The sequence below is a fragment of the Adiantum capillus-veneris genome, chromosome 17 (assembly GCF_014529385.1).
Source record: "Adiantum capillus-veneris isolate H3 chromosome 17, ASM1452938v2, whole genome shotgun sequence".
In the NCBI taxonomy this organism is placed as follows: domain Eukaryota; kingdom Viridiplantae; phylum Streptophyta; class Polypodiopsida; order Polypodiales; family Pteridaceae; genus Adiantum; species Adiantum capillus-veneris.
The window spans coordinates 58,647,241-58,670,352 of NC_140947.1; the positions used below are offsets into that span (position 1 = coordinate 58,647,241).

The window sequence follows — 23,112 nt, forward strand, 5'->3', positions numbered from 1 at the left end:
CATTTTTTGAAATGACCATAACTTGAGCATCTTATCTTCAAAGTTTTTGAACAATAGTGCATTTGGAGTGCATTGCCAAGCTCTTTCTATAGATATGTTACATGATAGAGTTTTGAGTCATGTAGATAGGGGCTATCCATGCCCCCCCCTCCTTTTATGTCTTATTGTTGACTAGAATTTGATTGGTTACTCTTACAAGGTCCCTTTGGGGTTCATATTTTTTCTAATGATTGCCTACCAACACAAGGAGGCAAGCACAAGTTGGTGCATTCCAGAGCATAAGTAGCAAGTACGGCTAGTGTTTCACATGTGAACTTAGGGACATTGACGAAATTATGCCATGATGGGGAACGCGGACTCTTAGTGTATGAGCATATTGGGGAGGATCTTTAGACAGGTGGTTGTTTAGGAAAGGTGAGGCAAAGTCGAAGCTGGGATGGAAGCAAAGATGCAAGATCGCCAATGACGCTACAAAGGGTTTAACATACTTGCATCACGAGTGTGCAGACAGAATTATGCATAATGATGTTAAACTAGAGAACATTTTGCTGGATGAATTAGATTTCAACTCCAAGGGGGGTGAGTTCAAGCTTGCCAAGCTAATGGGGAAGGAGCAACAGAGATTTTCGATGACCACTTTGAAAGGCACGCGTGGCTATCTCGCACCTGAATGATTGAAGGACACCACCATTATTGCCAAGTCGGATGCCTACAAGTCGAGGTAGTCTCGCTTTAGCTCATAAGTGGGTGGTGTTGCCTTGATTTTGACTATGAATGCCTCCCCAAACTTGCCCTTTGCATCACCTCCACATTAACAAGTGCATCAAGCATTCATAGCCATGTAGGGATTTCTCTTGACAAGTCACAAGGGAGGCAATGGATGCTTGATCCTGTGAATGCACCTCATGCATCACTAGAAGGTTCATGACACAACTCCTCTTCTAATCCATTGGACAACTCAAGCATAGAGGCCTTGTTGGATCCATGCCAGTGTCAAGATGGCGATGTCACACCTGTCAACCTGGAAAGAAAATTGTTGAATCTTGATACACATGCACTTTATTTGTAAAAGTTCTTCAATGTCGTGAAATTGGACCATTTTACAGACAATGATAGAGATAATTAGTCATCATATACGCAATTCTTTTTTCAAAGAATTATTAATGCGCTTTATACTTCAAGCATAGAGGCCTTGTTGGATCCATGCCAGTGTCAAGATGGCGATGTCACACCTGTCAACCTGGAAAGAAAATTGTTGAATCTTGATACACATGCACTTTATTTGTAAAAGTTCTTCAATGTCGTGAAATTGGACCATTTTACAGACAATGATAGAGATAATTAGTCATCATATACGCAATTCTTTTTTCAAAGAATTATTAATGCGCTTTATACTTCGTTTAGTTCAATGCTAGACGCTTGATGTCAATTTTCTTATGGGCTGTTAGGTTTTGTAGCAACGCCCACCAAGCAAGACTAGTTTTTTAATATACACTTTTATGTTTAATTGATTTCCTCTCAATTGCCTTATGTAAGTAAGCCATAGCAAACTTTCATCTTGTTTTCTACCATAATTACGCGGGAATGTATTAAGAGAGAACAATAAATTTACAACCCGGTCCGTTGGTATAGTTTCCTACGACGTTAATACTTCTTCTTGCCATCAAGCCTATAATTATAATTAAGTGACTCGAGAACGACGGTCCAAATCCACTTCAATGACTCCCCTGGAATGTTAAAAACTCTCTCTCTCTCTCTCTCTCTCTCTCTCTCTCTCTCTACGTATATATATATATATAGCGTCCATGCCTGCAAAGCTTCAAAACCTGCACTATCACCCTTCCCACTCCTTCAGACCACAGTGATGCCGCTCATTTCTCCCTTCCTCGTAATAATGGCGCTCACTTCTCCCTTCCTTGTCAGGGGTATAACCGACGTCTCCGACCCTTACAACTTCGACCCTCTCCTCTTCGGAAGCTGCCAATTATCTGGCCGCGATCGATACACGGGCAGCAGCCGCTTATACGCTCATGATGTGGCTGCCGAGGCCAACACTCAGGTCGACTCATGGAAGGAAACTCCCGAGGCTCACATCTTCAAGGTCGACCTACCTGGTATAGTAGCACTGCTTTGATCTCCTCTTGCTAGTTTCACACAATGAAGATCAATCGAAGCACGTCTCGCTCTCGCTCTCTCTCTCTCTCTCTCTCTCTCTCTCTCTCTCTCTCTCTCTGACACACACACACACACACACACACACGTGCAGTGCGTAATCTTTGCATACAGCATGGATGAACAGTACATTCTTGCAACATAGATCTATCCATCATTCACTTCAGGGAGGAAGGGCGAAAGGCTAGTCTCTAATAATGTAGAAAGAGATGCATCTATTGCAGACTCTCTGCAACCGCTAGCCTGCATTGCGGGTTGTTGAAGAGGAGCTGTAATTAAGCTAGGGAGCCTTTCTGCATTGAATGTGAAACTTAGATGGCTGGTAATGTACTGCATTTGCTGATCAGGTTTGGCAAAGGAGGATGTGAAAGTGCAAGTGGAGGGCGGGGCGCGTGTGCTGCAGATAAGCGGGGAGCGCAAGAAACAGCAGGAGACTCGCCCTGTGGACAAATGGCACCTAGAGGAGCGGGTGCAGGGGTCCTTCTTGCGGCGCATCCGCTTGCCTGAGAATGCCAACTTGAAGGAAGGGAAAGCGAGCATGGAAAATGGAGTTCTCACAATTGTGGTGCCCAAGATGCCAAAGCCTGCCCCCAAGACCATCCCTGTTAGCAGCACCTAAATGCTGCGGCATTCGTGTCTCTAGTACTCCTCAAAGATTTTGCTACTGCTGATCTAGTTATAATTAGTACTTGCCGCTTGACTACAAAATACTTTCAAAACTATACTTGCCTCACCCTCGCATGATCGTGAAGCTCAGACAAGCTTACATAACATTATCCGTTGTGTGATCTTACTCTTTAAAGAAGACTTTTCATCTTCAAAACTAGTCTTGTTTGGTAGGCTTTGCTATAGAAATTTGTTGATGTTATTTAGTAAATTGTCTTGTTGTTGCAAGTTCAGACATAGCATGTTTACAATATATACTAGATTTTTTTAATGAAAAATAAAAAATTTCAAGAAGATCACTATGTATAAATTGTGTATATCATTTGCATTCGAGGATTATTTTTAAAACTTTTTATCTATAAATTTTTGACAAATAAAATATATATTTTTTTTATTCAATCTATATTTTTTTTCAATTTTATTTTATGATACTCTTCTGTATATGAAAATGTGAAAAGAAAAATTTAATAACCCCTTTTGTTACAGTCACATGATAGTCACATAATTATTAAGTGATCTCCCTCCCTGAAAAAAAATTAATTGAATTACTTATCGGCTAATCAAGTAAGCATCTTTCTGAGTGTAGAAGATAGAGAACATTATTTTGTCAAGCCAAGCAAAACCATGTCAGTAGTTACAAGTCATGCAATGAGGAAATGACAAACTTTAGACCATATAGTACACATTATACAAAAGTTCCATAAACAACTATGTGGCATTGTCACCCCACAAATTATAAGGCCATGGAAGTTATGTCTTGTTTTGTAGACTAATTGTATTATCCAAGTAAACATATACGTTTAGAGATTTGGATGTTTTAAGTAATGAACCTTTTTCAACTTCTTGAGGTAGAGATTTCTCCTTCAGTTTGTAAACACTCTTGCTATCGATCTCCAAAGCTTGTTTTGAATGTAGATATAGTATGTTGTGGCACAAAGGGCTAGATGTAGATGCAAGAAGCATTGCATTGATTGTGCTTGTACGTTGTATTGTCTCTCTTATGGAAAGGCCAATTTTATCTTAGTCATGGAAACAACCTCAACTCATACCTCTTTGTCTCTCTTCACAACATCCAATGCATTTAAATTATGTGGGAGAATTTATGACACATGCAATATCTCTTTGTTTCATTCATCATTGTCGTGCCTACTAGCATATATCTATATATCCGATCATCATGCTCTTTGTGAGTCTTTTGATCACTATCCCTATGGTTAGGATCCCTTGTATATTTGGCTTCTCTATTGTGATCTCTTCATCGAGCTCATACCTTCTCACATGTCAAATCTTGATCAAATGTAACGATCATGTGTGACGGCTAACACGTTCATACTCCCTTCCTTTCATTCATCATCATCGTTCACTATTAGCATATCTATATACATGTGATCATCATGCACTGTATAAGTCCTTTGATCACCGGCCTTGTGGCTATGATCTTTTCATATTTGTCCTCTTTGTTGTGGCCTATTCGTCTTGCATACCTTCCCCTGTTGAATCTCAATCATGTCTTATGTTATCTCCATCATCACAATTCTGTCTATTGTGATCTCTATCATCATCTCTTTTGTGACTTCTACCATCATGTTGATGTCATGTTCACTTTTTCACGACCAACAATCAAATTATTTTGATGCATTTGACAACCAACGTAGGCGATCACCAGCTATAATGTTGTTTGATTAGCTCGTTTTCTTAGTGTCATGTGATAAGAAGTGTGGATTTCTCTTGTAATAGTATTGTGGCATTTCCAAATACTCACATCCTCATGGCTATCATTCTACTTTATAAGAATCCATTTGTATATTTCATGTTAGGAATGACAAACCCTATATCTTAGTAGGATCTTTTCACATTCATGTACGGAACTCACAGTAGCTATGTTCTTATGTGACAAAAAAGACTCCTTCAACCCCTAACATGAAACATTGTATGCGCTCAAGACTACTGCATTCCCACTAATCTTGAGGGTTTTAAAAGGTCCATGCTATAGGGAAATAATTTGACTACAATGTTTTCAAGATTTTTGTCTACAAAATATTTGGAAGAAATCAATCTCTCCTGAAGGAAAGATAATAGGACTCTGCTTTTTTGTAATATGCATTTTAGCAATATCCTTTGCATTATAAAAGCTTTTCTATTGCCTTAAGAATGTTAGTCATATCTTCAAGAAAATTCTGGATCTATTGAATCTAACTTTCTTTTTCTACATCCCTACACTACAAGAGGTTGTCTGCACTTGTGACGTTTTTAGCGATGGAAATACATTGGGTTTCACTACAAGAGGCTATTCATATTAGCGACGCTCACACAGCGACGCTCAAAAAAAAATTCCCGGCGTCGCTATGAGCGTCGCAAATTTCTTTGTAAATTTACGACGCTCATAGCGACGCCGATTGGGCTAAAAAATAACAGAGCGCGCCCAAAAACTCAGATCTCAGATCTGAGTTTTTCGGTGCCCTCAAGCAAGGAGCAGGTAACGCTCTCCCCCCCTCTCTCTCTCTCTCTCTCTCTCTCTAGCTCTCTCTTTTTCTTCTCCACACACACACACACACACACACATACACACACACGAGGAGAGGAAGGAGAGCCAGGTATGCTCCTTCCCTCTCCTCATTCTCATGTTCCCTTCCCCTCTTTCTCTCTCCCTCTCTCTCTCTCTCTCTCTCTCTCTCTCACACACACATACACACACACATAGTGTTTTTGAGAGAGAGAGAGAGAGAGAGAGAGAGAGAGAGAGAGTACAAACATAAACAAAAACGCACACACACATACATAAACAAAGAATGCACACACACATTGAGAGAGGAAAAGAGAGAGAGAACATGCATAAACAAAAAACGCACGCATTGAGAGAGGAAAAGAGAGAGAGAACATGCATAAACAAAAAACGCACACATTGAGAGAGGAAAAGAGAGAGAAAACATGCATACGATCCAAAAAAACGCACACACATTGAGAGAGAAAGAGAGAGAAACTAATTTAACGTCGTAGGAAACTAATTAAAATGAAAAGACCTAAAGATCTAGCCGACGAGGAGTTGAACTCAAGACCTATTATTCAAGAGGGAAATGGCATAATCAATCTATCATACTTGGCATGGGTGATAGAAAGGTTATACCATTTATCTCTTTTTATTGGCACACACATCCACACACGCGCACACACACAAGAAGAAGAGAGTTATAACGTCGTAGGAAACTATCCTAAAAGACGTTAAAGATTAGGTTAGATGTAGACTTACGTTAAATTAGATTTAGGTTTATTTAAGTTAAATTAGATTAGATTTATGTTTATTTTTAACTAGATTTACGTTTATTTACGCTAGATTTAGATTTACGTTATATTAGATTAGATTTAGGTCTCCATAGACTGCGATGCCTGCATGAAGCGGGTGAAGAAAGCCCTCAATGGAATATAGGGTATTGCTGCCTTCACTCATGGTGGGCTCCGTCGATCCAAAAGTACTAGTGAAATGTCTTCAGAAGATAGGGAAGAAGGTGGATCTTCAGGGCGGCAAGAGTCACTACATCCCCGACACAATGACCATCTAGACAACCTCTAGTCATTCAACAGCAACTTCAAAGTTAGTAACAAGAGCAAGAACGGTCTAAAGGGCCAATTGCTGTCGTCAGATGTGGATGGAGATGAGGCAGCGTCACCGCCGGAAGTTAACTCTCACATCTTTAGTGATGAGAATGCCAACTCTTGCCGAGTTATGTGAAAAATTATGTGTTAAATCAGTTTTAAGGTTCTTATAATCCCTGTTAGTTTAGTTCTTTGTTTTTAATATAACATAATTTACGTTAGATTTAGATTTATGTTATATTAGATTAGACTTAGGTTTATTTAGGTTTACACACACACACACAAGAAGAAGAGAGTTTTAACGTCGTAGGAAACTATCCCAAAAGACGTTAAAGATTAGGTTAGATGTAGACTTACGTTAAATTAGATTTAGGTTTATTTTTAGTTAGATTTACGTTTATTTAGATTTACGCTTATTTACGTTAGATCGAGTCCACGCAAGAATTACTTACGGTTTAGGGTTTAGAGTTAGACGAACAGTGAAAAGATCTACTGTGAAAAGATGTTAAGATGCTGTGAAGTGCTACAGCTAGAGAAGAGGCAAAGGGGTTTTGTCCACTACATGCAGTATCATGTAGACGTGGGTCTGTAGATTTCTTGTACCCACAAATATAGGTATTGACCAATAAAGACGAGATTATAACCCGGTGGTTCTGATCTCCGTGCACCTCTAGACCGAGGTGTGCGGGGATTGGATATGACTAGAGAATGTGAGGTAGCGAGAGAGAGAGAGAGAGAGAGAGAGAGAGAGAGATATAAGACGAAGAATGCCAATAGAATATTAAATTTGTTGTCCAGGTTATAAGATTTTTATCCTCATTATGAGTAGTGACGAGGATGTGGGACCGTCCAACCGAAACACCTATCTCTCAACGAGGGTCTTATGTCCTTGTAATCAATGCAAGCATGCTGTGCGACGGACAAGACGTGTTTCTTTGCAGCACGTTCGCGAATTTGGCGAGTTCGATCCATCTATTATAGATCGAGTTGTTTCCAATTATAACTCGTCGGACTCTGACGCTGGCCAACAAGCAGCAATCTTGCAACCCAATAGACGTGTTCGCAGGCGCTTTGGTCAAGCAGCATATGTGAGGCCACAAGATGTAGCCTCTGACAGCTCGGGGGATGATCATGCAGAGCACATTCCCAACGAGGCAATGTTTGAGCCCGAGATTGATGAAATGATCGAGACGATCATGGATTCAGAAAGGCTTATCTATGATGATATGAAAAGTGAAGCCGATACGCCATTGTATAATGGAGCACGTATGTCTAGATTGAAAGCACTCCTGGTTCTTCTCAACATGCACGCAAAGTTTGGATGGAGTGACACTAGCGTCACAGCGCTTTTCAGGTGATCTATTACAATTAGTTTACTTTAATAAAACTCTAAATGTATAATGATCTAATAGATTTTTACACGACTGTATCGTATTTTTATGTTGTGTAGATTGCTTAAAGAGCACATACTACCAGCTGACAATGTGATGCCAGATTCCCGAGATGAAGCAAGAAAGATTTTGCGAAACTTGGGGATGGATTACAATTCTATCCACGCTTGTCCTAATGACTGCATTCTTTTCAGAGGGGAATACATAGATATGGAGAAGTGTCCGAAATGTGATTCCGAAAGATATCGAGTAGATCTCCACGGGACAAAAATTCCACAAAAGGTTTTGCGACATTTTCCTCTGCTTCCTCGCATCAAGCATTTCTTCGAATGTAAGTCCATGGCCGCCCTAGCATCATGGCATGAGGAGAATAAATCTTCGGATGGTGTGCTACGAATTCCTGCAGATTGCGCAGCCTGGAAACATATAGATGGAACATGGTCGGATTTTGCCAGGGAAGCTCGAAATTTGCGCTTAGGCCTGGCTATGGATGGCGTAAATCCATTTGGTCAAAGATCAACATCTTACAGTGTATGTCCCGTTGTCATCGTCAACTACAAAATTCCCCCGTGGTTGACTACGAAGAAGGGGCACCTATGGCTAAGCTTGATTGTGCCAGGGCGATATAAAGTGGGGAATATGGATGTGTATCTTCGTCCACTATTGGAAGAGCTACAACAATTTTGGATTGGCATAGAGGTGGTGGATATGAGCCGACACATAGGACGATGGAATGCTTTGATTAGAGGCATTCTAATGTGGACCATGCATGACTATCCCGGGCTAACAGAATGCTCAGGTGATCTATTGACACTCCTCACTCAGACACTGTAAATCTTGTTTTTTCCCATAGTTGATCTATTATCATGTGTATACATGCAGGGCTTCAAACAAGCGGATACAGAGCATGTGTCACATGTGGACCTAGACTGAATGCACGTAGGGCGCCCTCACTGAAGAAGCAAATCTACGAAGGTCATCAAGCGTATCTTCCAGAGAATCATGTGTTACGCGACGACTTTTTGGGAAGAGAGCCACCAAGGATGTCTGCACAAGCATGGTTAGAGCAGAAGGAGATGTGCGATGACGGATTGCCTCCAGGGATGAAGAGACTATCTCTATGGTACGAGTTACCATACTGGCCCCGACTCATGATCAATCACTTGCTCGATCCAATGCACATATTCAAGAATGTGGGTAATCTACTATGGGACCATCTGACCGGCAAGAAAGATACTTTGGGAGCCAGAGTTGACCTTAGAAATGTGGATCGTATGGAGCAATATTGGCCGCAAACAGCGTTTGATGGATCGATAAAACTCCCTAAAGCACCATGGATTTTCACAGGAGCCCAAGAACGCAAAGTAAAAGAGACCATTCGATCTTTGCGGACCCCCACTGGCGTAATGCACTCGCTCCGAACGTGTTTTACTAAAGAAGGAAAGCTTACAGGTTTGAAGTCACACGATTGGCATAAAATGTGTCAGGTACGTTCATAGTGGACTTTAATATCATTGCATAAAATGTGGACTTTAATATCATTGCTGCACATACTTTACAGTTTATTTTATCGGTTGCCATTGAGGAATGTTTGTCTCTCGACATCCGTAACACAATCTACAAACTTGCAAAGCTGGTGCAATGGATCTCACAAAAGGAGATCAACGTAGACTCCATACCATTCGCCAAACTAAATGCTGCGGAGCTTGTGTGCATGTTTGAGAAACATTTTCCTACTACCATGCTAACCATTCAGGTGCATCTTCTTGTTCACATAGTTGATGAGGTGGAAATAGCTGGCACAGTTCATTCCAGATGGATGTTCTTCTTAGAACGTTTCATGAAAACGCTTAAGGGATATGTGCGTCAAAAGGCACGTCCGGAGGGTAGCATGGCAGAAGGATGGTTGGTATCAGAGTCCCTAGTGTACATTGGAGAGTGGCTAGATGGATTTGATAAAGCCCGGGACACTTTATGGCGAACCATAGATGATGAGCGCATATCTGGGATTGTCATGTGCAATCTCGGTGTTGAGAAGAAGATGACGGAAGATCTAGAGGCTAAAATCAACCGATTTTGCATGCTTCACAATCCAGTGATGCAAAAGTGGATTTCACAATATGAGGATGCAAAGCAAGAGCGACAAAGGGCATGAATCGAGTGGAGACGGGGAAGACGACCACCGATGCACTATCCGACGGTTCTGGAGAGCCTACCAACCTTCATGAGCTTAAGATGGTTGCACAACCAATTGAAAAGCGCACAACAATGCGGTGACGAAGTGACTGAGGAAGAGTGGGAGTACTCTCGGGGTTGCGCGACCAAGGTAAGTTTGCAATGTACGACTAGCAAGTGACTTTATTTATAAATGTTTGAACGGCCACTCATAATCTTTGTTCGTTGTAGTATAAGTCATCACAGCAGCATGGTGTAAAGGTTGACATTTTAGGGTGGAACGAATCGACAAAAAGCGTTTTACTCAAGATTGTGGAATCATGGCAAAATTTGAACAGTCTAGTCGACGACGTTCCTCTGATGCAGATCCTGTGGTGGCGGAACTCACTTACTTCGGCACGCTGCAAGAGATTTTGAGGATCGATTACAGAGGATTTTTTGTCGACTTGTTCGACGTGCAATGGTTCAAGATAATCATGGAGGGTCGCAACGCTACTGTGCGTAGAGGAGAGTCTGGTTTTCTTGAGGTGGATTCTACTAAGAAATGGACTGACCTAAGAGACACTTTCGTACTACCCGAGCATTGTGAACAAGTAAGTATGTAAATAGTTAACATCCCCCTTTTACAAGCTATGTGCTTGAAAGCTCTCATGTAAGTTATGTGGCTCTGGCAGGTAATATTTCATCCTACAAAGTCTACATCAAACTAGTGGTACATCATAGAGGTAGCCCCTCGTAGTGCAAGGACGTATGAAGGCTACCATGTGCCAATCACAACAGCATCAATGGAGGAGATCAGAGAAGATGCTCAATCAGAAGCCGCTGCGGTGGTTCCAGACGAGCATACCGATGCTACTACTCTATATGGGGTGCATGCAGAGGAGCTACAAAATGAAACAGAGGATATGTGTTTAAACGGAGAGCTCTATATAGATATAGGAAGTTATGCTGAGTTATGCGAGGATGAGAGAGAGAGATCTCTTAAAGCCACAAATATTGCATTTGAACAATTTTGCTCCGTGTTGTAAAAGCTCTGGCTCTCTAAGTACCTTCCATGGTGTATAACGCTCTTTTCTACTCGCGTTCACATCTTTTGATTGAAAATTCTGAGTTTTCGACTTGCCTCTTCTATCACTCAATTCATTGCGTCATTGTATTTATATGCGTCATTACGTCATTGTATTTAATGGTCTTTGCGTCATTGTCTACTCTATTCATTCAATATTAAGTTTAAATATTCGTGTGTTTAATGCAGGTTCACACCGCCTCGTGTTCGACGAGGGTCTTAAGTTTAAATATTCGTGTGTTTACTGCCTCCACACCGCCTCGTGTTCGACGAGGCTCTTTACCCTCCCCTTCTTTGCCCGCCCCCACACCAGCCACAGCATCGCCATCTACGCCAGGTTTTGCACGGCTGACTGTTCCTAGCAGCTACACACCTCTACCTACTCCGCCAGGAGCCACCCCACTCGACACTCCTCGCTTCGGGGCCCAGAAGCCGGTGGAGACACCTGACGTCCGTACCCCCATCAACACGCCGCTAGAGACCCCTGCCGAGACACCCAGGTTCACGCGTCACCGGCCAGAGGGCTTGTCTTACTCCGTCGACTTCAGCGGCGGCATCATCATGGATGATGACGGCAAGAAGGTGATCTCGCGCATGCGTGGTCTTTGCTCTCAGCTGTTTAGACACTACATACTAAACAAATGGAGTGAAGTACCAAGTGATTTAAAAAACAGAGTCATCAGCATACTTCATGATGAGTTTCCCGTTCCAACACGGGATCAGCGCTTCAATGAAGACCTGATGAAGATTCGAATGTGCGAATACTGCAAACACAAGCGTTCCGAAGTGCAAAAAGCAATCAAGAATGGGTGGAACAGGCCAGATTGGCTGGCCAAAGAAGATTGGAAGAATGCGAAGAAAGCAGCGCGCGAGAATCCCGACAAGTGGAAGCAACAAAAGGATGCAGCCAGAGCGCAAGTAGAGGCAGGGAGCTCGCACCACTTGGGGAGCGGTGGATGGGCATCATTTGAGGCCGATTTTGTAAGTGTTTTCGCATTGCTCTTTATGCTCGATAGTTTAGGGTTTATGAGTTTTTTAATTATAACATAATGAAATCTTTGTATGTTTTGACAGTGGTCGATGACAGGACGTGATCCCACACCGTACAAGCGCGAGTACGCAGGTAGGAAGGGCTTAAACGCCCTGATGGACATTCTCAGTTCTCGCGGCGGCATGGTTAGTATTAGGGTTTACTCTTTTCTATTTTTTGTATTGTTTTATAAATGTCGTTATATGTTTATACTTACTGAAAGCTGTCTTGTTGTCTTTTTTTGCAGAATCCGACAGATACGCCGCTTGGACGCGATGAGACGTCTGACTAGACGGCGTCAGTTTACCCGTAGCTAGATAGCATTAGTTTAGGGTTTCTCATAGCTTATGTATCATGAGACGGATTTTATACGTCTTTTTGAACCATGTATATTATTACATTTGTCACCGCAGTTCCTTTTGCCAATCAATTCTTTATGCCTATGATGTTGTACAATTGTCATTATTACATTTGCCAATCAATTCATTTTGCCTATGATGTGTACAATTGTCAATTTTGCAAACAATGCGTCTTGTGGGTGACTATTTTGGGTCTATTATCTACCCTTGCACTTTTTTTAAAAAGTGAATCAAGTACAATATGGTTGATGGGTGGCAGGGCATTCAATGCCCTGTCACCAAAAACAAATTCTCTCGGGCGTCGCTATAACCGTCGCTATTTATGGCTCTGTAGCGTCGCTATGAGCGTCGCTATAGTCTTCTGTGTAAACGTCGCTATAACCGTCGCTATGAACGTCGCTATATAGCGACGCATATAGCGACGCTCTCGTAGCGACGGTTTTAGCGACACCGAGGGTTATAAAAACCCAATGTATTTCCGTCGCTAACAGCGTCACAAGAGCACACAACCTCTTGTAGTGTTTTTATACTTCTGGGCATCGCTAAGATCGTCGCTATGGGAATGTCGCTATATGCATCGCTATATAGCGACACAGATAGCGACGGTTGCAGGCATATATCCTATATACACTATAACATATGCGCAGTATTATCGCCCACATTACCACAAAAAAACAGAAAAAAAATTGCAATATGAAATTTTTTGTATGCGAAAAACACTGCGGAAAATATTGCGGTAATGGTCTAGCGGTAAAATCCGCGGTAATGCGTACGGCTATATTTCCACGAGTATTACCGCATGTTTTACTGCAAGCATACCCGCAACCTTTACCGCGTAGACGTTATCGCGATCATTACCGCAAACGGGTTTATTATAAAAAAAACAGATGACCGTTTGGATGATCCTTTGGACCATCCAAAAGGTCATCTATTTTTTTATTTATTTAAAATATTTTACAAAATTATTATTAATTACAACAAAATATCACAATTGGACAATAGATTGAGCCAAAAAAGATTGATAATTTCATTTACATAAGTGGAATTACAATTGGAGGAGGTATTGAGCCAAAAAATGATAGGTATTGCATTTACATAAAGGGCAAAAAAAGCCCATGTGTACAAAATAGAGGATATTCATGTGGGATAGGGCAAGTGGGGCCCGCGTATACAAAATAGAGGATACGCATGGGGGAGATGGCGGCATGTTGCGTGGAACTCCTTGACTCCGCAAAACCAGAAAAAGAAACAATTAACACTTTGTTATTTAATATTTGATATAAAATCAACAATTTGATAATTTAAATAAGATTAAACTTACATGTTGCAGACTTCTGCACGCATTTTCGAACTCCTCTCGAGAGACCATTTGATTTTCAAACAACCAACACCAAGTTTGATACTCGGTATGGTTCTGCACATCTCTGGTCGGGCGACTCATGGTAATGTTATACTGACAAAAAATAGCAACCAATTAATTAAATGAAAAACATTAGATTTTTTACAATAAAACTAATGTTTTTACTTATATATTTGTCTTTCCAAGCCGTTTTTCCTCCCGAACCATACTGCATAGGAGTTTGATGGGATCTGGCCTCAACTTGGCGCGTATACATCCTCGCACCCGTTGCCCTTTCTTCCTCTTTCTCTTCCATAGCTGTCTCCCACTCCACATCATGGACATTTCCTGGCCGATAGATGTGCTCAGGAGACTCCATTGTCTTCTTTGCAGCTCTCCTCACACTAGATTTTTTGTTCTTGAGAAATGTTTTGACATGCTCTTGCAACCATTGCCTTGAGGCTGTAGGGATCCTACTAATCAAATTTGAAAAAACAATTGATATATGTGGAGTGGATTAATTGGTTGACGTGTGTGCGGAATCTCCTGCCTTGCGCTATCCCGAGATCCACCATACCTCCTCTATGAACCTGGTAGTATAACCCGCGAGCATCTGGTGCAGGCATGTCGTGGTCCTCATCTTCTGTTGGAGCAGGGAGCGGTGACTGTGGAGGAGAATCTGTAGTACTCCCTCCCCCCGAGAAACAACAACTAGCTCCGCTCCCTCGTCAAGATCGACCGGCGCTAGCGCGCGAGCTGCCCTTGCGCTGACTGCCAGAAGAGCGCCGACGTGAATCTGGGGCAAAAGGTGGGATAGGTGATGGATAGTCGGACCTTGTGGCGTCACACCCAAGGATGTCGCACCCAACGGCGTCGGATCCTGGGGCGTCAGACCCTGTGAAGGAAAAGATGAACCTGGAGCTGTAGGTGGAAAACTCTGAAGGTATGGAGTGCCACCAGTCGGAGTAGAGACCTCAGATAATCCAAAAGCTGCTAGCTGTGCCAGTGAATAGCACTTCGTAAGGGCCTGCTGCGAACCTAACCATTCAGCCCGAAGATGCAATGCCCTATCCACATCTGCATTAGTCACAGGTACGACAGCGGACCCACCAAGAGCGTCCCGAAATCAGCAAACCCTGATGATGACTATTGAGGCGACAGTTGTGAATGATAGGCAGAGTGAGCATCGGGATATGACATCCCGTCCGCCATGAAATCCTCAATGCTGCGAAAGCATGTGTGGAAGAAGAAGACATGGTTTGCATTTATTATGACAAAGATTAAACTAGGTAATAAAAATTTGAATATATGATTAAAAATTTACACATTGATTTTTTTCAAACATTGGATTTTTTAACATTGGATTCTCTATAGTATCCAATGTGGAAAGAATCCAATGTGGAAAGAATCCAAGGTGTGTCTACAACCTATAAAAGAGTCTTGCAAAGCCTTGAGTGCTAATAAGATATTAGTGTGTGTATTGGCTAATAAGAGATTATTGTGTTTATGATTAGTGTGACCAATTGCGCGATCACTTGGATGGCCATTGGGGCCTAATACGTCACCTACGACTTAATCATGGAGGTATGTTTATGTTTTTGTGTTGATTACTATTTAATTTAACATAATTAGTGTGTGTAATTGACATGTACGCACACTAATTAGTGTGTAATTGACATGAACACACACTAAGTAGTGTGTGCATTGGCCAATGCACACACTAATCACACACTAAATAGTGCGTGCATTAGCCAATCACACACTAATTAGTGTGTGCATTATTAGCTTGTGTGATTGACTTGTGCACACACTAATTAGTGTGTGTTAACATGTGTGCATTCGCTTGTGTAATTGGCTTGTGCACACACTAATTAGTGTGTGCATTGTCTTGTGCACACACTATGTGTGTTAACATACACTAATTAGTGTGTGCATTGTCTTGTGCACACACTATGTGTGTTAACATACACTAATTAGTGTGTGCATTGGCTTGTGTATTTGGACTAATTACACACTAATAAGTGTGCGCATTGGCCAATCACATTGGTCAATGCACACACTAATTAGTGTGTGCATTGGCTAATCCCATTGACCAATGCACACACTAATCACAAACTAATTAGTGTGTGCATTGGCCAATCCAATTGACCAATGCACACACTAATTAGTGTGCGCATTGGTCAATCACATTGGTCAATCACATTGGTCAATGCACACACTAATCACACAGTAAATAGTGTGTGTTAAAACACACTAATTAGTGTGTGCATTGGCCAATCCCATTGACCAATGCACACACTAATCACACACTAATTAGTGTGTACATTGGTTAATGGGATTGACCAATTCACACACTAATTAGTGTGTGCATTGGTCAATCACACATTGGTCAATCCCATTGGCGAATGCACACACTAATTAGTGTGTGCATTGACCAATCACATTGGCCTATGCACACACTAATCACACACTAATTAGTGTGTGTTAACACACACTAATTAGTGTGTGCATTGGCCAATCCCATTGGCCAATCCCATTGACCAATGCACACACTAAACACACACTAATTAGTGAATTAGTGTGTGCATTGACATACACTAATCACACACTAATTAGTGTGCGCATTGGCCAATCCCATTGACCAATGCACACACTAAACACACACTAATTAGTGTGTGCATTGACATACACTAATCACATTGGCCAATGCACACACTAATTAGTGTGTGTTAAGTTTAGGTTTTGCAAGTAACAAATTTAACAAGTTTAGGTTTTTCAAGTAACTAATAATTAACAAATTTAGGTTTTGGTGTGTCTTTACTTACACTAATTAGTGTGTGCATTAGAATAATGCACACATGAATTAGTGTGTGTAAAGAACACATGCACTAATTAGTGTGTGTAATCACACACTAATTATTGTATACACATACTAATGCATAACTTACACTAATATATGCATGTGTGTGCGTATGTGTATTTGCATGCGTGTTTATTTGTGCATCATGTGTATGTGTATTTGCATACGTGTTAACTTGTGCATGTGTATGCATGTGTGTGTATGCGTGTGTATGAGTGTATGCATGTGTGTATGCGTGTGAAAAAAACAAGAAACATAACAAGAAAACTTACATGGAATTGAAGAGCTTGTTGGGAGAGGGTAGGAGAGTAGAAGAGTAGAGATGGTGGAGAGTAGAAGAGTAGAGATGGAGGAAGAGCTCAAGGTTGTGAGGTTCGCGCTCTCGGCTTCTGTGAAGAAGACGATGAAATTTGAAATTTAGGGTTTTGAACTTCGCGGGGCACGCGGGTGCCCCTATTTATAAAATTTTTTGAAAAATGATTTTCCGCATCTATTACCACGTGCTTTACCGCGAGCTTTACCGCATGCATTACCGCAACTATTACCGCGGCGCAATTTCGGCCCATCCACAAAGATGGCCACGTTCTGACATTATTACTATTGATTTCCAAAATCTATTGGTACTATGTTTTTTTATAAGATGTATATAAAATGAAAGTATTCCTAATACATTGAAAATGACATTTCTACCTAAAAGTTTTGATTACCATGCATGTTAAATTTTCTCTTTTACTTTTTACTGATATTTTATTAACCTTTTTTTGTAATTTGATTTTAATTAGTGTATGTAATTTATTAATGTAGGTTGCTTGGGATGATTTTGGCCCGTCCCACTGAACCGGATAGATCACGGTGGTTGGCCGAGCGATTACCATGCCCATGCGTGCGGTGCAAATGCGCCATTGCTCGACTTCGACGGATATGCTTGAGTCATGTAGAAGATTATGGACTATGGGACGATCCTTGTAAGCGTGCACGGATGGAAACAAACGATCCGCGAATTGTAGCGGCTATTGACGTCACCCCTCATTGGCGTGTGGTTGGTGGAGGAGGGGAAAGGAGGGTGGAAGAGCGCATGCGCCAGGAATCCATTAGAGAGGGAGGAAGCACATCAAATCAGCCAACTGCTGCTCCCTCTACAAGTGACCACATCCCATCTCCTTACATGGATGCAGAAGACGACCATTTGCATAGAATAGTTGAGGATCTCCTTGCACGAGAGGAGGAGCATGAACCAGAGTGTGCATGCGAAGAAGCTTCCGAAAGAACAAGGAGTGAGCTACTCGATTCGGCACACACTGTAGTATATGAGAGATGCTCTTACTCCATTTTAAGAACATCTCTCGAAGTCCTTAACCTTCAGGCGATGTTTAGATGAAGCAATGCTAGTGTCGACGCACTTTTGAGGTATGTATACAGATTGTGAAGGATGCTTGTGGAGTGCATAAATTAGCTTTTAATGTACTTTCTTCTTGTGATAGGTTGCTAGGAAAGATGCTGCCAGAGAATAGATGAAAAGCACGCGAAGTGGTGACTGGATTAGGGATGGATTATGATCGCATTCATGCTTGCGTGAACGATTGTGTGCTCTTTCGTAATGAGCATGCCGATTGTGACACATGTCCATCGTGCGGGGAGCCTAGGTTCAAAAAAGGAATGCAAAGCAATAGAATTCCACGTAAAGTTTTGTGGCATTTTCCACTCATCCCTCACATCCAACACATGTTTAGATTGAAGGGTACGAGCGAGCTTTTGAGTTGGCATGCAAAAAATCGCTCCACAGATGGTATTATGAGAGTGCCAGCTGACTCACCAGCGTGGAAGCACATAGAGGACACATGGCCAGAGTTCAGGGATGAGCCTCATCACTTGAGGATTGGGTTAGCTAGTGATGGAGTGAATCCATTTGGGCACCGCTCTACTTCATGGAGCACTTGGCCGGTGGTGGTTGTAAACTACAATATTCCTCCTTGGGAGGAAACAAAAAAGGGAAACATTTTACTATCACTTCTCATTCCAGGAAAGCACAAGGTAAAAAACATGGATGTATATCTGCAGCCTCTTATTGAAGAGCTTCAAGAACTATGGAGAGGCCTAGATATCATTGACATTCATGGCCACCACGAGACCGCAAAGCCGGCATCAAGTGCATCCTCATGTGGACCATGCATGATTACCCAGGATTTGGAGAGGTATCTGGTAAGTATGCACATGTTAATTGTACTCTTTGCTTTAGGTTTATCATCTCATGTGTAATGTTTGTTTACCTCTTGGCTGGATTGGCAACATCTGGACATAGTGTGTGTCCCACTTGTGGCCCTTCCCTTGTGACAGAGAGACCTCCTCTTCTTGGGAAGGTGATCTATCCCAACAACCATCGCTTCCTGCCTCCTTCACATCGCAGATATGATCCCCCTATTAATGGAGTGCATCCGTGCCATTGGAACATGGCTGATTGGGTGAAGCATTGGGAGGAGTATCATGGTACCTCACTCAATCTTCTTGTCACTCCCCTATTGGGCTTCGTTGAAAATTCAGCACTTGTTCGACCCTATGCATGTGTTCAAAAATGTTGGGCAAGCTGTATGGGATCACATAATTGGCAACAAAGAATTCATTAGGTGCTAGGGAAGATTTAAGACCCATGAGACGTCTCCCCCCTTCAGCCACGCCCCGCATGGGGGAGCGGGGAAAGATGATTCTCCCAAAAGCACCGTGGATACTGTCAAAGGCAGACCAAGAGCGGACAAAGCAATTTATGGCATCCATCCGAACTCCAACGGGATATATGTGGTCACTCAAAGGTGCTTTCACAAAAACCAAAAAGGGTGGCTCCACTCAATTGTATGGATTGAAATCCCATGATTGGCATAAAATCCTTCAGTTAAGAGTAGAATAGTTTGTGGTGTCTATGTGTCCTTATATATAGGTTGACATTCACTAGGATGTTTTATTGTTTGTAGTTTGTACTTCCCATAACTATTAGTGGTTATGGAGACACTAAGATGAAGGCTGTAATATTCAAAGTGGGTGAGATTGTGAGGTAATGGGTTTTTTTCAAGTACTATATCATGTTGTGCCTGCATGTACAATGGAATTTTTTTTCATCTACTATATTATTTGTGCCCTGTAGATTTGTGAGCTCCAAGGAGATAGAAGTAGAAGCCATACCAGTAGCCCATCAGCTAGGAGTAGAGGCAGTGTGTGCTATTGAGGATGCATTCCCACGTACAATCCTTGTTAGCCAAGTACACCTATTGCTTCACCTTGTTGAGGAGATTTCCATTTGTGGGGTGGTTCACTCTAGATGGATGTTCTTCTTGGAGAGATTCTTGAAGACTTTAAAGGATTTTGTTAGATTGAGGTCACAACCGGAGGTATGCAAAATCAATACAATATAGATAGAATTTATACGTTATGGGGTTACTAATAAAAATATGTGGTTTTAATGTTTTCAGGCGAGCATGGTAGAAGGTTGGTGGTGCAAGAGGCATTTGTGTATGTCTCACAGTGGATCCATCATTGCCTTGTCTGTGGAGTGAGGAAGAGGATCCTAGGAAGCACTCAACCATTCCCAGTGGAAAGGACTCACTCTTGGTCATGGATAGAGAGTTTGATGCCATAGTCAACAACTACTATTTACTCAATGCCACTATCATGACCAAATGGGTCAATATGTACTTGGAATCCCGCGCAGCTAGAGAAAGGGATAGAGATGCATGGAAGAGGTCCCATGGAGGTATACGTGCACCTCCTTTTCCTAAAGAGCTTTCAAAATATCCTGATTTGATTCAAGTAGAGTGGATCCATAATGCCATGACCAATGCCAAAGCACAAGGAGAACAAATAAGCCCTAAAGAATGGGAGTATGCGCAAGGATGCTTGCACAAGGTGAGTGTGTATATGTTATGTATGCATGTATGAAAATCACTTAATGAAATGCGATGTATTTTCTTATGCATTGTGATTGTAGGGTCTCACTTTCAACTCCATTTGGTCCGAAGGCCGACATTTCCGCACCTGCAAGATAGATGAGCGTCGGACCACTAATGATTGTGGCGTGATGGAAAACTTTGACACAACAACACATGAGGTCAGATATTGTGGTTTGAGTTTCGATGGTTTGCGGGTGAGGTCAAAAGACATGAAAATGGGCTCATTATGGTGGATTCCACCCAATTCCATCGGGGAAAAACTGACAACTTGGTGTATCCTAGTAGTTGCGAGCAGGTAATTTAGGCTATGTGCAATTAACTTAAATTAAAAATTTAATATATGTATATCAGCTTATTCTTTGTGTGTGACGTACAGGTCTTTTATGTGCCATGTATATATCAAAGAAGGCTTTGGTATGTCATTCAAGTCACGCCACGGGGTAGATCTATCTTTGCAGAGACGGACATTGAGCCAGTAATTGATCCCATCATACCATCACCACAAGATGCAGAGGAAGATGTAGTTGAAGTTGAAGAAGGTCAGCCAAGCCTTGCAAATAGTCATCTTGAGGAGGAGGAAGAGGGAGAAACTGATGATGATTCTACAGGATGTGATGGAGAGGAGGAAGAATCTCTAATTAACTTGTTTATTGATTTAAATACTATGGGTCTAAATATGGATCCTAGTGCTTGTAGAGATCTTATACAAGAGGAGAATTAATAAAAATCTCCATTCTTTCACTTGGTGTAGTATATGATTGATTCTCAAATGTTTCGTTATGTGCTTATGAATAGTATTTATAATGGTTTTGTTGTGAGTTCAATTATTTATGTATAGAATTTTTAGAGTGAAAGAGAGATTAAGTGAAGTGAGCATTCTGGAGAGTGTAGGAGTTGTAGTGTGTAAATACATTTTGAGTTGTATTGGATTTAACTGGTAACCCGCGGGAGAGGGAGGGGGAAGGGGGTCTATGGCCTTAGCGGTAATGGGCGCCGCAATAATCACGGAAATACTCGCGGTAATACAGGCGGTAAAATGCCGCATGAACAACAAAAGGGTTTCTCTCTCCTCATTTTGAATTCCTCTCTCTTGTTTTGCAGTAATGGTCCGCGGTAAACACCACGATCTCTCATAGTGATAGTGACGCTCATAGCGACATTGCACAGCCTTATATAGCGATGCTTGAGAGTAAAAACATTTGGGTGGCAGAGCATAGAATCAGATTGAATGTTTCAATAATAGAGTAAACCTAAATGAATCCAAGATAAGCCCAGATTCACCTTTGAAATAAAGTGCAAGGTATATACCCAAAGTAGTCGCCCACAAGACAATATAAACATTAGCTCCATCATGATAGTATTGTTTGTAGAATAAAGATACAAAACCGACAAAAGTTGTTACCATATACATGTGGTAGTGATGTGTGTGAACACACTAGGACCGCCGGGGCTTTTTTTCCCTCTTTATGAGGTTTTTTCCCCTATGTGTTGTATATAGGCCCATCACTCTAGGGCTATCCATATTTTCATTGCACACCAAGTAACACACTCTCTATTGTGTGCCTTGAGCATCCTTCGTCTTCTCCAAGCTGTGTGTGTTTCTCTACAACCCTAATTCCAACAATTGGTATCAGAGCAGGTTATGTGCTCTCGGGCTTAGTCGACAGCTACTTCAACACACGCCTGCTCACTTTCTTCGATTACAGTGAGTTTTGGACAGCGTTTGTAGGTCGATAATTATTTTGGGATTACTCGTAGAGCTTAGTCTGCTCAGATTTTTGATTCGGGCTCATTTCGGCCTCCGTTTCCACTACAAGCAGGTCTGCACAGGCAATTTTGTCATTTTGTGTAGAATTTCTATCATTGTTGTTTCCTGCATAATAGGTGCCTTACAGTCTTCTACGGTTTGTGCTATATAGCACGTGTTGTTACTGCTCCGTTTCTCCTATTTTCGGGCAGTTTTCACATCGGGTGTAGCATTTACCATGACTGACAACAACACAGATGTCTTCAAGATGTTTGCTGCTGAGGTTAGGGTAGATGGGGACAACTACCCTATGTGGGCTTATGTGATGCAACATGTTCTTGTGTCAAAAGGTGTCTGGAATATTGTGCAGGGCATTGATGTATGTTCTGGTTCTGAGGATGTAGGCGATGTTGAGGATGTTGCAGGTCTTGCTGCAAGGATTGCTTCTATTAGAGTTGTTTTGTCTACAACAGAACAAGCTCGTTGGGATGTAAAGGATGCACAGGCTCATGCATTGATTGTGTTGTCTATGAAGCGCACCATTGTTCCTCACATACGTTCAGCAAAATCTACAAAACAGGCTTGGGATATTCTAGCAGTTCTTTATGCAAGCCGCAATGAGGCTAAAATTGCTTTGTTGCGTAAAGAGCTGGAGTCGAAGATTATGCATGAGGAAGATGATATGGACAGTTTTCTTGTTGGTGTCAAGGATATCAATGAGAAACTTATTTCTATAGGTGAAGTCATTTCAGACATTTCCCTTGTGCAGACTGTTCTTGAT

The 23,112-nt window shown here is 41.7% G+C and overlaps 1 protein-coding gene across 1 annotated transcript; it reads left to right on the plus strand.

Annotated features, from left to right (window-relative positions):
• The first annotated feature begins 1,838 nt into the window (after window positions 1-1,838).
• LOC147437315 (17.6 kDa class I heat shock protein 3-like) lies at window positions 1,839-2,979 on the plus strand. The gene is made up of 2 exons (XM_086485922.1): window positions 1,839-2,114; window positions 2,520-2,979. Exons 1-2 carry the CDS (start codon window positions 1,865-1,867, stop codon window positions 2,789-2,791), a joined length of 522 nt encoding a protein of 173 aa, XP_086342048.1. The 5' UTR covers window positions 1,839-1,864; the 3' UTR covers window positions 2,792-2,979.
• Window positions 2,980-23,112: the final 20,133 nt, after the last annotated feature.

Coding starts and splice junctions, on each gene's coding strand:
- LOC147437315 (XM_086485922.1), top strand. CDS start 1,865: ATGCCGCTCATTTCTCCCTTCCTCGTAATAATGGCGCTCACTTCTCCC. Junction 2,115..2,519: donor CTTCAAGGTCGACCTACCTG/GTATAGTAGCAC, acceptor TTTGCTGATCAG/GTTTGGCAAAGGAGGATGTG.